The sequence below is a fragment of the Drosophila arizonae genome, chromosome 5 (assembly GCF_054131065.1).
Source record: "Drosophila arizonae isolate 15081-1271.41 chromosome 5, UAZ_ARI_1.0, whole genome shotgun sequence".
Lineage (NCBI taxonomy): Eukaryota > Metazoa > Arthropoda > Insecta > Diptera > Drosophilidae > Drosophila > Drosophila arizonae.
The window spans coordinates 13,597,380-13,609,986 of NC_142925.1; the positions used below are offsets into that span (position 1 = coordinate 13,597,380).

Sequence of the window (12,607 nt, forward strand, 5' to 3'; positions counted from 1 at the left end):
TGTTTACATTTATGGTTTATTTAAGGAAGAATACGTTTAATTTTAACAAAATGCTTTTTATTTTTAACTATAACAAAGAATTTAGTATTTACAAAGGCAATGTAAATGTGCCAACCACTGTAGCAACAATTGTGGACACCTCTGCCATGGCCCCGTTGCCGGTATCGCCACACATAAGAGTTTTCGATATACAGGGAATCTCTTTATACCCCCATTTAATTAGTTTGTCAATCTGCTCGCGCGTAATGGGATGATCGTACATGCGTGTATTCATGGCCGGTGCAAAGAAGAGTGGCTTCTCCAAATCCCAAGCACGAACCACGCACAACATCAAATTATCGCAAATACCCTGTCATAAAATATATTTGATAATAATGTTTAGCTAATGTTTAACGAAAGATAAGTTCATCTTACGCTGGCTATTTTGGCTAGAGAATTGGCACTGAGTGGTGCAATTAACATAAGATCGGCCCACTTTCCTAGGTCAATGTGTAATACCGGATCGCCGCGTTTATTCCAGGTGAGCCACTCGTCTCGGTTATGTAAAATGGGCACATGCTCCGGCACCTCCTCCAGTTCAAAAAAGTGCTTCGCATGCTCCGTTATGATGACTTTAATCTGGTTAAAATATATACAGTTTGTAAGTGAACAGAAAGAGTGGAAGCATAGCGAGACTTACATTAAATTTGTAGGGCAGCTTGTCGTCGCTGAATTCGGATATCATTTGCACCATCTTAATGGTGGCCACGCTGCCTGTGGCTGCAATTAAAAGATTGCGTTCCGGCTTCATTGCTATTGTTGCTGTTCTTTCACTGTCGGTTGTTCCTTTTCCGGAAAGCCCAGTTTCGCCCATTCTGTTTTTTCCATAAGATTGTTTTCCATGCGACAGCCCAAATACTCTTTTGCTTCAGCCCGGCACTTGGAGTTGTCGTTGTCGTTGCGGCGCAAGCAACTGGCGTAAATCAAGAAGTGCTTCTTACACAAGCTCTCGTGATCTAACGGAAAGCTGCCCTTTTCTGGCGCTGTGGGTATGAACTTCTTTTGATTGTAAATCTGTGAAGTCATTTGAGTATCTTGCTTATCTTATGGCCTTCATAAACGATCGTGAGGAAATTATGAAATAGATAAAATGTAAATATAGAGCCAGTAAAAACAACTGTGAACTTCAGTGGGTTGCCAGACTTTAAAAATTGTAATGAAAGTGGCAGCACGGTAAAAACAGCTGCTGGTATATACAAATTTTCTTCAAATATATTTTTTCTTAAATAGTATTGTTGAAGAAAACCCTTTATCTTGAATATTTACAATAATTCTGGTATTATTAAATTAAATATTTAAGTCATTTCTATATTATTAGTATTGTTTATATTGGTAGCAGCCCATTTAATTATTTATTGAATGGAATATTAATATCCATTACAAAGGCTTATCTTGCATTTACGATTAAACTAAATAGTTGGAAAAATTCTTTTTAAATTAAAATATATATCAGCTATTTAAATTGCCAAATATCTGTTTAAGCTTTGAAAAGTCTGGCAACGCTGTACACGAAGCCGGCAGAATGCAGTGGCTTAAATTGTTAATTTATTTTATTTCAATACTAATATTAAATACAAATGCCGAATTTGAACGCGATCCCAATGGGTACATTGCCTACTGTCCCTGTATGGGTAAGTTAAATCAGAACTTCCTGTTTATTTGATTAGTTTAATTTATTGTTTGGCCTTTTCAGGACGCTTTGGTAACCAGGCGGACCATTTCTTAGGCTCGCTAGCCTTCGCCCAGGCTCTAAATCGGACATTAATTTTGCCACCATGGGTAGAATATCGCAAAGGTGAAATGCGCTCCCGTCAGGTGCCTTTTGACACATATTTCGAGGTGGAGCCGCTGCAGGAGTTCCATCGCGTAATCCTCATGTCAGACTTTATGGAACACCTGGCCGATGAGGTGTGGCCTGCCAACGAGCGCATTGCCTTCTGTTATATGGAACGCAAAAGCTTGCAGCAAGATAAAAATGATCCAGATGCACCGAATTGTCACGCCAAGGATGGCAATCCCTTTGGTCCATTCTGGGATACATATAGCATTGATTTTGTGGGCTCGGAGTTTTATGGGCCGCTGCATTTCGATGTGCGTCACAGCTCGATAGCAACAAAATGGCAAGAGAACTATAAAGCTGACAAGTGGCCCGTTTTAGCGTTCACCGGCGCACCGGCCAGCTTTCCCGTGCAGCTCGAGAATCGTGAATTGCAAAGGTACTTAGTATGGAGTCCGAAGTATCGAGAAGCCGCTCGAGAATTTATACGTACGGTTCTTCCCCGTGGCGCATTTATTGGACTGCATTTGCGAAATGGCATCGATTGGGTGCGTGCCTGTGAGCATATTAAGGATAGCCAGCAGCTCTTCGCATCGCCTCAATGTCTTGGCTATAAGAATGAACGTGGTGAGCTCTACCAAGAGCTCTGTATGCCCACCAAGGAGTCAATTATCAGACAGCTAAAGCGAACGATTAAAAATGTGCGTCAATTGCAGCCGAAGAATGAGGTGAAGTCCGTGTTTGTGGCATCCGATGCGAACCATATGATATCTGAGCTGACGAATGCGCTCTCTCGTATGGATATCAGCGTACATAAGCTGCAAGAGGACGATCCTTATTTGGATTTGGCCATACTAGGACAATCGAATCACTTCATAGGCAACTGCATTTCTTCGTATAGTGCATTTGTTAAACGGGAAAGGGATACGCACGGATTTCCATCGTATTTTTGGTCGTTTCCAAAAGAAAAGGAACGTCAGCAAACGAAGCCCCATGAGGAGCTGTAAATGCCGTGACAATTTTTGACGAGTCTCTCAAACAAAGAAGGATATATGCATATATATCGCCAGCATTTAGTGTTAAGCTAGAAAGTATTCAGAACATTTCAATACAAATTCCATTAAATTAATTTGTATACGTTTCTACCTTTTGTCGGACAATTTTCAGACTACTCACGTATAAGCTACAATTAGTCTATGATTTTGATTTTACTTAGAAATTTATTCAAGCTTGCTTTTTCACGCATTCCTCAAAATAATTTATATCATGTAAAACTTTATACCAGCGTATTTTATTTGATCTTGGATGTCAGTTGTCTCTAATGTATCAGCTTTTGCGAGCGTGCCAGATCCAATTGTGCAGATGATACATTTGTTAATCCCTCGCGTACAGAGCTGAGGTTCTCCTTCCAGGCCTGCAACAGATCGCGCAGCTGTTCCCACTGTGGTGCACCAAAGGTGCGATGCATTGTCGATGAGATGTGCACCTTACGATTGGCCTGATCGAGACGTGCACGCACCAGCTTTGTCTTCAACACTTCTATGACAAACGGCTCCACTTCATCCTCGTTGATTTGCAATTCCTTGGTCAGTGTGTCGAATGTCATCTCGGGGTAGCTTTCGGCCAGTTGCATGAATGTCAACAGCCGCATTTTCTTCATATTCTGCTCGTGATTCAAGCCTTGGGAGTTGACAAACTCCTTGTGATCCTCATAGAACTGCACATAAGAGGGCAGCTTGTCCGAGACAAAGATGGACAGCAAATCGTGTATTAGATCACCTTCCAAAAAGCGAACAGGCTTCAGCGATAGCAAGGGGTCGAGCAGGAATGTATTGGGATCGGCCAGCGCAGTAACAATGCACTTCATAGCATCCTCACGAGCAACGCACGCGTTGTCTGCCGTATATGTGCCCAATAGCTCAATCATCACCTTTGAGGACAGCTCCAAGTTGGTATCCTTGGTCACGTCGTGCAATAGACGATACAACTTTTGCATCTGCTCACTGGAAGGCGGGCAGTTAGCGAACTGCGACTTCAATTGATCGACGCCAGTGAAGACTTCCAGCACCTGATCACACTGCTTGGCCACTTGCACCAAATGATAGTAGACATGGTAGCGCAAGGGGGATGCTGTGTCCAGATTGTTGAATAATCGCCAAAGCGATTGCAGGCAGACTTTCGCCAGCGGCTGGTTGGGCGCCTTAGTCATCTTTTCGCAATAGGCCAGCACAATGTTCTCACCACGATCCAGCGGTATCTAAAGGTGGAATCTTTAGTGATATATATTCACAATCAGTAACATACTTCATACATACCGTTATCATAATGGATACAATGCTATTTAGTATGCCATCAATTTGGGCTGGTTCGCCGTCTTTGAAGCAAACTTCACATACACCAATTATTTTGTGCAAATCATCCTCGACGCCTTTGTTCGATTTCTCCGATGAGATTTCTGCACCAAGCTTCTTAAAATACTTGCGCAGCTCTTGCACCTGTAGGGAAGACAAAAAACAAATTCATTTTAATTTATATATTTATTAGATTTGTTTTTGCACATAACCTCACTTAAGAGGGTAGCGCCGCATATACAACACGTTAAAGTATAATTGAAACTTTACCTGTTCGTCTAAAGACAGGTCTATAAACACCGGATGCGAAGTCATCGTTTTTCAGAATGCTGAATTATTTATTTTTAGCAGAAGAATAAACAATTTTGCACGCACACGTCGTCGTCGTCGCTGAATTGACAACTCGAAAGGAAAAGGCAAAACAATAATAGAGTTGCCACACTGTGCAAAAATAATCGATAAGATAGGCAATAACGATAATTGAATTTCGAGATATTTGTTAATTTACCGGGCTGAAAATGGAAGACTTGGACGACGACTCGTTTGACGATGTTTTGGCTTGCATGGATATACCCCCAGCGCCAAAGCAAACTAAAATACAACCGGCGACTGAGACAGCAACTACTAGCAGTTCCACCGCTACTACCAGTACCGGAACAGTTAAAGCAGCACCATCAAATCCTCACAGCGTTTTAGTGCACACCAAGCAACGCGGTAATCCAATTCTAAAATCCATTTTAAATGTGCCTCTGGAGTATAGGGATGATATAATACCAGACTATGTGGTGGGTCGCACTGCCTGCATACTGTTCCTATCGCTTAAATATCACAATCTCAACCCGGATTACATATGCCAACGTCTTAAAGCCCTGGGCAAATTATATGAGCTGCGCGTACTGCTCGTCCAGGTGGACACACCGGAGCCCCATAATGCGCTTAAAAGTTTAACGCGCATTTCCCTGTTAGCCGATTTAACAATGATGTTGGCCTGGAATGCCGACGAGGCGGGCAAAATAATAGAAACTTACAAGCAATTCGAAAAACGCTCCCCAGACTTGATTATGGAGCGTGTGGAGTCCAATCCGCATCAGAAGGTGTGTAACGCTCTTAGGGTCTTTAAAATGTTCTTAATATTTCATATACTTTATAGCTTGTAGCGGCTTTGACCAATATTAAGCCGGTGAACAAAACAGATGCTGTGACCTTGCTGCAGATCTTTGGCAATCTTGAGAATCTTATCAATGCCAGCGAGGAGCGCCTATCGCAGGTCATGGGCTTGGGGCCGCGCAAGGCCAAAAAATTGTACAAAACACTGCATGAACCATTTCTTAGCAAATAGGCCAAGTTATTTATTACAATATATCCATTACTAATATTATACACAAAGACCTTAGTACTATTCCTGCAGCTTCCATATTTTAATGGTGCCGTCGTCGCTGCAGGAGATTAGCTGCCCGACATTTACCGGATTCCACTCAACGGCATTCACATCCTGTTCATGGGCACTCTCCTCGGAAGTTAACAGTTCAAAGCTGGGTGCATCTCGCTTTGAATCGCTGCTCTCTTTAAAAATGCGTATAGCGTCATCCCCGCACGCGCTGGCTATTAGGCCCGTCAGCTTGCACCAGGACACATCGTAGATGGCACGTGTGTGCAGGCCGGACAGGGTGCACACACACTTCCACACAGTCGTCTTATCGGGTGTTGCAATGCCGGCCTCATTGCCTGGATGATAGGCACGCCAGATCTTAAGTGTTGCATCATCGCTGCAGGATACCAAACGCTCGCCATCGGCGTCGAAGTCAATGCTCCAAACTGTACTCGTATGCGAGCTGAGCGTAGCCGTACAATCCCAATCACTGTCTAGTGCACTCTCGGCATACATTTTGATTGTGTTATCATACGAAGCCGAGGCAAGGATTTCCTTTGTCGGATGCCACACTACACGCTTTACATCCTGCGAGTGGGCATTAAGTACTGCGGCGCATTCGAATTCATCATCGCCAGCCACTTCCCAGATCCACACAGATTTATCACGTGAACAAGTTGCCAATAGACCACCACTGCGTGACCAACTGACACTTTTCACCTCGTTTTCGTGTCCCTCCAGCGTCGCAGTGCATTCGTGTTTGGACCAAATGGCTGTGGTTGCATCAAAGCTAGCCGACGCCAGATACTCACCACACGGAGACCACCGTACCTCACGTATGGTACGCTTATGTCCATCCGATAGTATCGTCTTCGTTGTCCATGTATTCCCAGATAGGGACCAAATCCTGATGGCTTTGTCTTCGCCACAAGAAGCGAAACTGTTTCCCTTTGGATGCCATGCAACGCCCCAAATACGGCCTTTATGACCTTGCAGCGTATGCTCTAGAATAAGGCGACCCATAATACGATTCTTCTATATATATTTGATTATATATGATGGATTAATTGATAACGCTGCATGCGTACAGGTCCAAAAAACAGATGTTGGTCAACTGTTCAGTTTCGAACTAGTTCGATCGCTATTAGTATAAACAACAATTGAACTTCTAAGCTGGCAACGCTAATCTCTTATCACCGAACCCTATCGATAGTTGCAACAAACCGATACTAATTTGCACTGAACTGTAGGAAAACAGCCTGTGCAGTTAAAACATTTTTTTCTAAGGCGAATAAAACTCAAAAAAGAACTAAACTGGCTTAGTAATTATACTAGGCAGCTAAGTTAACGGTGCCCAGTGTACCCAAACAAAACAAGAGCATTGTGAATAGACGCGAAACCATTTTTCATTTGCTGATAAGAAAATGAACGGTCTAATTGTATTCAATAGCGCTAACGATGTTGCTTATCAGAATTTAAATGGACCTCTCACAGAAAAAATATGCAGCATTGCAATAGCGCAAGGTCTGCTCCCCACTCCTGGGGCTCCACTGGACAGCAATGTACTGCTGCAGATATTCAGCCCGATTATTAGCTCCCAGCGAATTATGCACTGTCAATTTGATAATGCATACGCAAGTTTTCAATGCGAAAATGGCTTCAATTTGACCTTTGGCGAGCTGTTGGGATTTACATTCTTGAAAATTGGCCAAGTTGAGATTGAGCAATTGATGCGACAACTGGGAGTGGCTATGACGTTAACCCGTTACTGTTATGGTGCCAATTTATTTGGCTCACAGGCAGGCGCAATGCAACAGGAGTTGCTGACGCAGTGCATCAATTGTTATGAATCGCAGCTATGGCAGGAGGATCAGCAAGAACAACAGGCCTATTTGCTGGAGGCATTGCCCAAGTTGCTTATCAACCCGGAATTAAAGCGAACAGTGCATGTCACATTGGACGCATTGTTGGAGCAGCTGCGTCAAACTGGAGGACAGCAACGCACACACGCTCTACTGCTCGTTTCCAACAAGCTGGCGGCTTTGAATAGCACACGCCAAGCGCTGCCCCTGGCACCGGCTGATCTACTCTTCCTGGCCATTCTATCCCGTGCACTACAATCCCAGAGATCTCAACGAGCTGTAGCTGTTTTTCTGCAAGGCGTCACCCACGATGTCAATTCGGGCTGTGTGCCCTGCATTGTGCATATATCCCGTCTGCATGGTCATCAGGTGTTACTGCAGCTCATCGAGTACGGCCACATGCCCTTGACCAGCTCCATCTATGACACTTTCTTTGTACTCCAGAAGATTGTCGCTGTGCAGCAGCAGGGCGATGCCGATGCACTGAAGCCCGCCTACGAGAGTCTCGAATCTTTTGTCAGCCAAACTTTGACGGCGCTCAAGCGACATCTGAAGCAAAAGCACGACGATTTGGAGAGCTGTGTGAAGAAGTTTACAGCCCGTTGGGAGAATCTACGAAAAATGTATGTGGAGTTCTTCAAGAGTTACGAGCGTGAGCTGCTTGTACGCATCGAATCCAATCTCCCAGCCTTTGTGGAGGAGCTCAAGCAATTGTTCACGCTATCCTTGGCCAGTTGCGATATTGCCAGCAATCAGCAACTGGATCAACTAGCCGAATCGGCATCTGTTGTCGAGGCAAAGCTCTTGGAATTCGCCGAATTTCTTGCGGTTAAAGCTGCGCGTAATATCTCTATTGATGCGTATTTGGAAGACTTTCCTGGTCTGGTGCATTTCATGTACATAAATCGCAGCTCGGGGCAAATGCTGGCGCCTGACTTACGACAGGGGCAGCCACAGCTGTTGCCTAAATCCAAGCTCTGGCATATGGTGGAGTTTACGCGCAACTATTTGAAGAAGGGTCAAACAACAGTCATGTGGAAGGATCGTACATTTCATTACTCGTATTTCCTGTGGTTCGAGGATCTATCGGGCGGCATATTGAAATGTTCCTTCGACTTACAGCAACATTTCCTCACCACCGGCTTTGGCAATGGCAACGGAAATGGAAATGGAGCTCATAAATCGCCCCCAGAGCCCGGTTGCTTGCCCATGGATTACTACAGCGAGCTGGCCGAGCTCTGTTTCCCAAAGCTGGCTGGCGGCAAGGTGCGCGTCTATGAATTGTTTTGCATTCACTTGGGCCTCGTGACGGCCACCTGTGCCGTGGAGCATGCCCGCCGCCTGGTAGCCACCATCAGCGATGTCGTTGGCGAGGGAGCGTTCTAGATTTAGTTACACTCGATGTAAATTAGGAACTATTATATTTATAAACCTATTTATTCTATAGTCTATGTAAGTTATTTTATGTATAATTTTAAGCTATATTTATTACTGTGACATTCCAAAGACAAAAAAAAAGACACTCGAAATGTTTCAATATCTGTTGTGAAACAAACGATCAGATCAGATGATATTCTATATTAAATCAATGCAATTTATATTGGTTTCTTTAAATTCTTTTCGCCTTGAATGTTAAAAGTAAAGTAAATGTGCAATAAAGCTGAAAACAATATGCAATATTAAATAAATATAAATATAAATAAATAGCTAAAAACGTACCAAGTATAGTTAACCTTAAATGGATATTCGTTGTGACCATAACGCTGGCTTTTCTGGTGCACAATGCTGCGACTTCCCAATCAGAGCAGTCTTATAAATAATATAAACAACTAGTAATTATTGAAACAAATAGTTTATTATATAACAACATTATTTATTGCGTCGCCGTTGCCGTCGCCTCTGTTTGCATCTGCTGCCATTTCTCCTCGAAGAAGGATTTGCGTGCCGTCAGCGGCATTGATTTCTGGCGCAGCATATAGTTTTCGTTGCCCATAGCCGTATAGGTATCATCTCCAATGAGATTTCGTAGTGCAATATTTTTCTTTAGATGCTTATCGTAATACCTAATGCCGGCGGCTACAAATTCTGGTCCAAGCGTGGCAAGTTGTTTGTCAATCGTCGCATCGTCGGCTACCTGGTTGAAGTCCTTCATAAATGACCAACTGCCCAAACCAAATAAGCCCAGAATGCTGTACATAACAAAGCGGATCTGCGAAGGCAAAATCAAAGAATTAATAAAAATATTATGAGCCAAGCCCTAAACAACTTACACTGCCATGGCGCGCAAACAACTTAAGACGTAGATTCAAAAAGTGTCCAGCCGTATAGACCATGAAGAAGTTTAAGCTGGGGAAAATGGAGTTCAGAAGAACGCGATGCGTTTGCAGTTGGAGAATTGCTTTGCACAGTCCAAAAACCTGCTCATCCTCGGTCAACACAATTGCTTGCTCTAACAATTTACCACTCTCCGAGCTCCAATCGATTTGACGATCTCGAAAGCGTATGTCCGCGCGCTTGATCTCTCCAATACTGTTATAGCCGTAATTTACGGGTATTCCCAAAATAGCACCAAAGCGAAATTTCGTTGTGCCTGCTTGAAACAGATCGAAACCGAACACGGTAAATGGTTTGACAAACTGCCGTTCATGCTTTTCCAATTGCAGTTTATCCATTGCCTGTTCTATACGTTGCAGAACTGCTTGCGGCACCTCACGTTCAATGCCATTTCTATATGAATAAGAAGAAAAATTGTTGAGCATGTGCCCCATGCTAGATTCACTTGCTCACCCACTGATAGCATTGCACAAAGTCGCGGTAATATTTCAGTCCAAATGTGTGTGGCACAAAGTTGGCCAAAAATAGACCGACTGTGGTTGTGCCTGCTGCATAGAAAACAATTTTACGTCCAGTTTCTGTCTTAAAAAAGGAGAAAACTCCTCCGGCGGGTTTCTTTTGCATGTTTGCCTGTTTTGTAACCACAACGTATCGACCAACCGCCACTGGAATTCATCGAAGTAGAAATGATACTTATAAATGAGATACTTATCGATTATTTGTGTAATGTTCCGATATCTATTGGCGTAGTCCTCGAATAATAGTTTAATTAGTGTTTACTGTTCTTTTTTATTCACGTTACTCGACTTAAGATCAATTACAACTACATTATTTTTCGCAGCTTTGAGCCGCCACCAACGTCCCAAGCGATGTTCCTGACCAACAGCCACATAAAGCTTGCTGCCATCCGCATTGAAAGTGAGGGCATTTATGAAGCCAGTTATTGGTATGCTTAGAATCTGTTGAATTTTACGAGCATTTGGATTGCTTTGCCATAGTCGGACGCAGCCGTCGCAAGAACCTAAAATACAAAAAATAAAGAATTATTTTGAATTCCGATAAATATAAGTCCGCAGTTGCACCTGTTGCTACTAAATCTGTATTGACGACTACGGCAATCGCTGTTATCCAGTTAGCTACATCATTGTCGCCCTTGCCATGAGCCAATTGCGTTGTACTAATTGGTTTCTTCTTCAATGCACTCCACAGACTAACCGCACTGTCGTAATCATAAATAAAATAGGCGTAAGTAAAACGTTCTCTCTTTGGCTAAAATTGTATACTTACCCATCTACTCCGCCGGATACAAAATGTTCATCATTAATAAATTTAACGCACTCAATGCCATCCTTGTGCCCATTATAAATCAATTGCGACTCTTCTGTAATCTTCCAAATACGCAAAGAGCAATCCGAGCCGCCTGCAGTTATGGCCCGTTCCCGACTCAATGCATCAATGCTAGTAACAGCAGTTTGATGACCAAATCTGTAATGAAATGTTATTAGACAAAACTTTAAATTAGTTATAAATCACTTACAAGCTCTCAACGTATGCCATTTCATCCACTGACCAGATCTTAACGGAACGATCTTTTGCAGCAGAGTAAAGCTCGTGGGTGCCTTTGCGAAAGACGAGGCCCGTGACATTATCTCGATGACCTTTAAACGTTTGCATGTGCTTCATCTTCTGTGGGCACCAGATTTGTATATTAACTCCGCCCTCAGCTAATGCCATGTACTTCATGTCGCTTGACAGGCAAATGGCTATAACATGTGATCTCCGTTTCTTCGTGGTTTCGGGCTCCTCACGATGCGGCAGTACATCACCTTTCTCTAACACTTTACCACTCTCCGTGCACCATTTGAGCACATATTGCGACTTCGCCCCCGTGTACAGGTGCTTCCCATCCGCACTAAGGAAGAGCGCGCAGATTGGACTGTGGTGAAGCTTGTGCTTTAGTACATTTTTAATTGTACATGATTTAAGATCGGCGGCAATCGTGCGTCGCAAACGCCCCACACTATCCAAATACTCCGTTTGCAGGCGTTGTTCTACACTCTGGCTTAATTCTTGTTGCTCGGCACGTTCCGCTTCTTGTTTTTCAATCTCCGCTAGATATTCTTTCGCCAGTCTCAAGCGTTTATCCTGGGCCGTTTCTTGTTCTTCATCTTCGTCGGCGGAAAATGCCAAGGTATTTCCATTATATTCTTCATCATCATCACTTGCAATCTCCTCATCGTCTACCTTGGCTCGACGTTGCTTTTTTGGCCCAGGAACTGCATTTTGTGTTTTCTTGCCCGGTTTGACGTTGCTTTTTGCTTTTGTTGCATTAAGCTGAAATTATTTTTATTATTTACTACATTCAATGTATGTATATCCTCATTTTCCTTTTATAGCTTACTTTTCGCTTTTTGTTGGCAGCCACTTTGGCAGCGCCTGGTTTCAGAAAAAACGATGAGGACATGTTATAAACTATATATTCTAAAATAAAATGTAAACGCTAAATGGCCCCACGTGCATAGTACAGCGCACTTGGTATTTTTTAGTCCATATTGGACGCAACAGCTGACTGTCACGTGTAAAAAGGTGATGGCTATGTCATCATGTACCGATTTGGTTTCATAGCACTAATCTAAACACGCGCTCTTTGCTTCGATTTAAATTAAAAATGTATCCCTTGGTGAATGGTTAACATTAATTTAATAAAAGGGAATTTGTTTTAAAAAATAAATGGAATTCATTAGCTTAATTTTGTATCCAATTTGAATAATTTAAAAAAAGAAATAAAACCACAGTTTTTTTTTATTGTTATTGCCTGTTTATTGAAATAACTAAGTACTTTAAACATAATTAAAAATATATATTGATTTTTATA

The 12,607-nt window shown here is 42.8% G+C and overlaps 8 protein-coding genes across 8 annotated transcripts; 3 read left to right on the forward strand and 5 right to left on the reverse strand.

Moving 5' to 3' along the window:
* Positions 1–35: 35 nt before the first annotated feature.
* On the reverse strand, positions 36–990 carry Ppcdc (phosphopantothenoylcysteine decarboxylase). The gene is made up of 3 exons (XM_018012265.2): positions 680–990; positions 415–618; positions 36–349 (listed from the first exon to the last, which is right to left on the reverse strand). Exons 1-3 carry the CDS (start codon positions 851–853, stop codon positions 89–91), a joined length of 639 nt encoding a protein of 212 aa, XP_017867754.2. The 5' UTR covers positions 854–990; the 3' UTR covers positions 36–88.
* A 404-nt stretch (positions 991–1,394) lies between these two features.
* O-fut1 (O-fucosyltransferase 1) lies at positions 1,395–3,591 on the forward strand. Its single transcript, XM_018012260.2, has 2 exons — positions 1,395–1,670; positions 1,733–3,591. Exons 1-2 carry the CDS (start codon positions 1,562–1,564, stop codon positions 2,821–2,823), a joined length of 1,200 nt encoding a protein of 399 aa, XP_017867749.1. The 5' UTR covers positions 1,395–1,561; the 3' UTR covers positions 2,824–3,591.
* Positions 3,017–4,580, reverse strand: eIF3m (eukaryotic translation initiation factor 3 subunit m). Its single transcript, XM_018012261.2, has 3 exons — positions 4,438–4,580; positions 4,132–4,311; positions 3,017–4,073 (listed from the first exon to the last, which is right to left on the reverse strand). Exons 1-3 carry the CDS (start codon positions 4,480–4,482, stop codon positions 3,135–3,137), a joined length of 1,164 nt encoding a protein of 387 aa, XP_017867750.1. The 5' UTR covers positions 4,483–4,580; the 3' UTR covers positions 3,017–3,134.
* Positions 4,581–4,668: 88 nt separating this feature from the next.
* Positions 4,669–5,553, forward strand: Ercc1 (DNA excision repair protein Ercc1). Its single transcript, XM_018012263.2, has 2 exons — positions 4,669–5,261; positions 5,318–5,553. The coding sequence occupies exons 1-2, from the start codon at positions 4,686–4,688 to the stop codon at positions 5,504–5,506; spliced, it is 765 nt and encodes a 254-aa protein (XP_017867752.1). The 5' UTR covers positions 4,669–4,685; the 3' UTR covers positions 5,507–5,553.
* On the reverse strand, positions 5,487–6,681 carry Ciao1 (cytosolic iron-sulfur assembly component 1). The gene has a single exon (XM_018012262.2). It carries the CDS (start codon positions 6,557–6,559, stop codon positions 5,564–5,566), a length of 996 nt encoding a protein of 331 aa, XP_017867751.1. The 5' UTR covers positions 6,560–6,681; the 3' UTR covers positions 5,487–5,563.
* Positions 6,682–6,728: 47 nt separating this feature from the next.
* On the forward strand, positions 6,729–9,116 carry HPS1 (Hermansky-Pudlak syndrome 1 protein). The gene has a single exon (XM_018012259.2). The coding sequence runs from the start codon at positions 6,961–6,963 to the stop codon at positions 8,782–8,784; it is 1,824 nt and encodes a 607-aa protein (XP_017867748.1). The 5' UTR covers positions 6,729–6,960; the 3' UTR covers positions 8,785–9,116.
* Positions 9,117–9,234: 118 nt separating this feature from the next.
* Positions 9,235–10,414, reverse strand: LOC108617594 (transmembrane protein 177). Its single transcript, XM_018013427.2, has 3 exons — positions 10,190–10,414; positions 9,669–10,125; positions 9,235–9,607 (listed from the first exon to the last, which is right to left on the reverse strand). The coding sequence occupies exons 1-3, from the start codon at positions 10,354–10,356 to the stop codon at positions 9,272–9,274; spliced, it is 960 nt and encodes a 319-aa protein (XP_017868916.1). The 5' UTR covers positions 10,357–10,414; the 3' UTR covers positions 9,235–9,271.
* An 82-nt stretch (positions 10,415–10,496) lies between these two features.
* Positions 10,497–12,294, reverse strand: U3-55K (U3 small nuclear riboprotein factor 55K). The gene is made up of 5 exons (XM_018013391.2): positions 12,134–12,294; positions 11,270–12,066; positions 11,020–11,217; positions 10,815–10,951; positions 10,497–10,753 (listed from the first exon to the last, which is right to left on the reverse strand). Exons 1-5 carry the CDS (start codon positions 12,194–12,196, stop codon positions 10,509–10,511), a joined length of 1,440 nt encoding a protein of 479 aa, XP_017868880.1. The 5' UTR covers positions 12,197–12,294; the 3' UTR covers positions 10,497–10,508.
* Between the last annotated feature and the right edge of the window lie 313 nt (positions 12,295–12,607).

Excerpts from the sequence above, each read along its gene's own strand:
- Ppcdc (XM_018012265.2), bottom strand. The coding sequence starts at position 853 with ATGGGCGAAACTGGGCTTTCCGGAAAAGGAACAACCGACAGTGAAAGA. Across the intron at positions 619-679 it reads AGCTGCCCTACAAATTTAAT|ATTAAAGTCATCATAACGGA; the intron begins GTAAGTCTCGCT and ends TATTTTAACCAG. Across the intron at positions 350-414 it reads CTCTAGCCAAAATAGCCAGC|GGTATTTGCGATAATTTGAT; the intron begins GTAAGATGAACT and ends ATTTTATGACAG.
- O-fut1 (XM_018012260.2), top strand. The coding sequence starts at position 1,562 with ATGCAGTGGCTTAAATTGTTAATTTATTTTATTTCAATACTAATATTA. Across the intron at positions 1,671-1,732 it reads TGCCTACTGTCCCTGTATGG|GACGCTTTGGTAACCAGGCG; the intron begins GTAAGTTAAATC and ends TGGCCTTTTCAG.
- eIF3m (XM_018012261.2), bottom strand. The coding sequence starts at position 4,482 with ATGACTTCGCATCCGGTGTTTATAGACCTGTCTTTAGACGAACAG. Across the intron at positions 4,312-4,437 it reads ACCTGTCTTTAGACGAACAG|GTGCAAGAGCTGCGCAAGTA; the intron begins GTAAAGTTTCAA and ends TCTTCCCTACAG. Across the intron at positions 4,074-4,131 it reads TTGTATCCATTATGATAACG|ATACCGCTGGATCGTGGTGA; the intron begins GTATGTATGAAG and ends TTCCACCTTTAG.
- Ercc1 (XM_018012263.2), top strand. The coding sequence starts at position 4,686 with ATGGAAGACTTGGACGACGACTCGTTTGACGATGTTTTGGCTTGCATG. Across the intron at positions 5,262-5,317 it reads AGTCCAATCCGCATCAGAAG|CTTGTAGCGGCTTTGACCAA; the intron begins GTGTGTAACGCT and ends TATACTTTATAG.
- Ciao1 (XM_018012262.2), bottom strand. The coding sequence starts at position 6,559 with ATGGGTCGCCTTATTCTAGAGCATACGCTGCAAGGTCATAAAGGCCGT.
- HPS1 (XM_018012259.2), top strand. The coding sequence starts at position 6,961 with ATGAACGGTCTAATTGTATTCAATAGCGCTAACGATGTTGCTTATCAG.
- LOC108617594 (XM_018013427.2), bottom strand. The coding sequence starts at position 10,356 with ATGCAAAAGAAACCCGCCGGAGGAGTTTTCTCCTTTTTTAAGACAGAA. Across the intron at positions 10,126-10,189 it reads GACTTTGTGCAATGCTATCA|AAATGGCATTGAACGTGAGG; the intron begins GTGGGTGAGCAA and ends TTATTCATATAG. Across the intron at positions 9,608-9,668 it reads TGTTTGCGCGCCATGGCAGT|ATCCGCTTTGTTATGTACAG; the intron begins GTAAGTTGTTTA and ends TTGCCTTCGCAG.
- U3-55K (XM_018013391.2), bottom strand. The coding sequence starts at position 12,196 with ATGTCCTCATCGTTTTTTCTGAAACCAGGCGCTGCCAAAGTGGCTGCC. Across the intron at positions 11,218-11,269 it reads ATGGCATACGTTGAGAGCTT|ATTTGGTCATCAAACTGCTG; the intron begins GTAAGTGATTTA and ends ATTTCATTACAG. Across the intron at positions 10,754-10,814 it reads TACAGATTTAGTAGCAACAG|GTTCTTGCGACGGCTGCGTC; the intron begins GTGCAACTGCGG and ends TTTGTATTTTAG.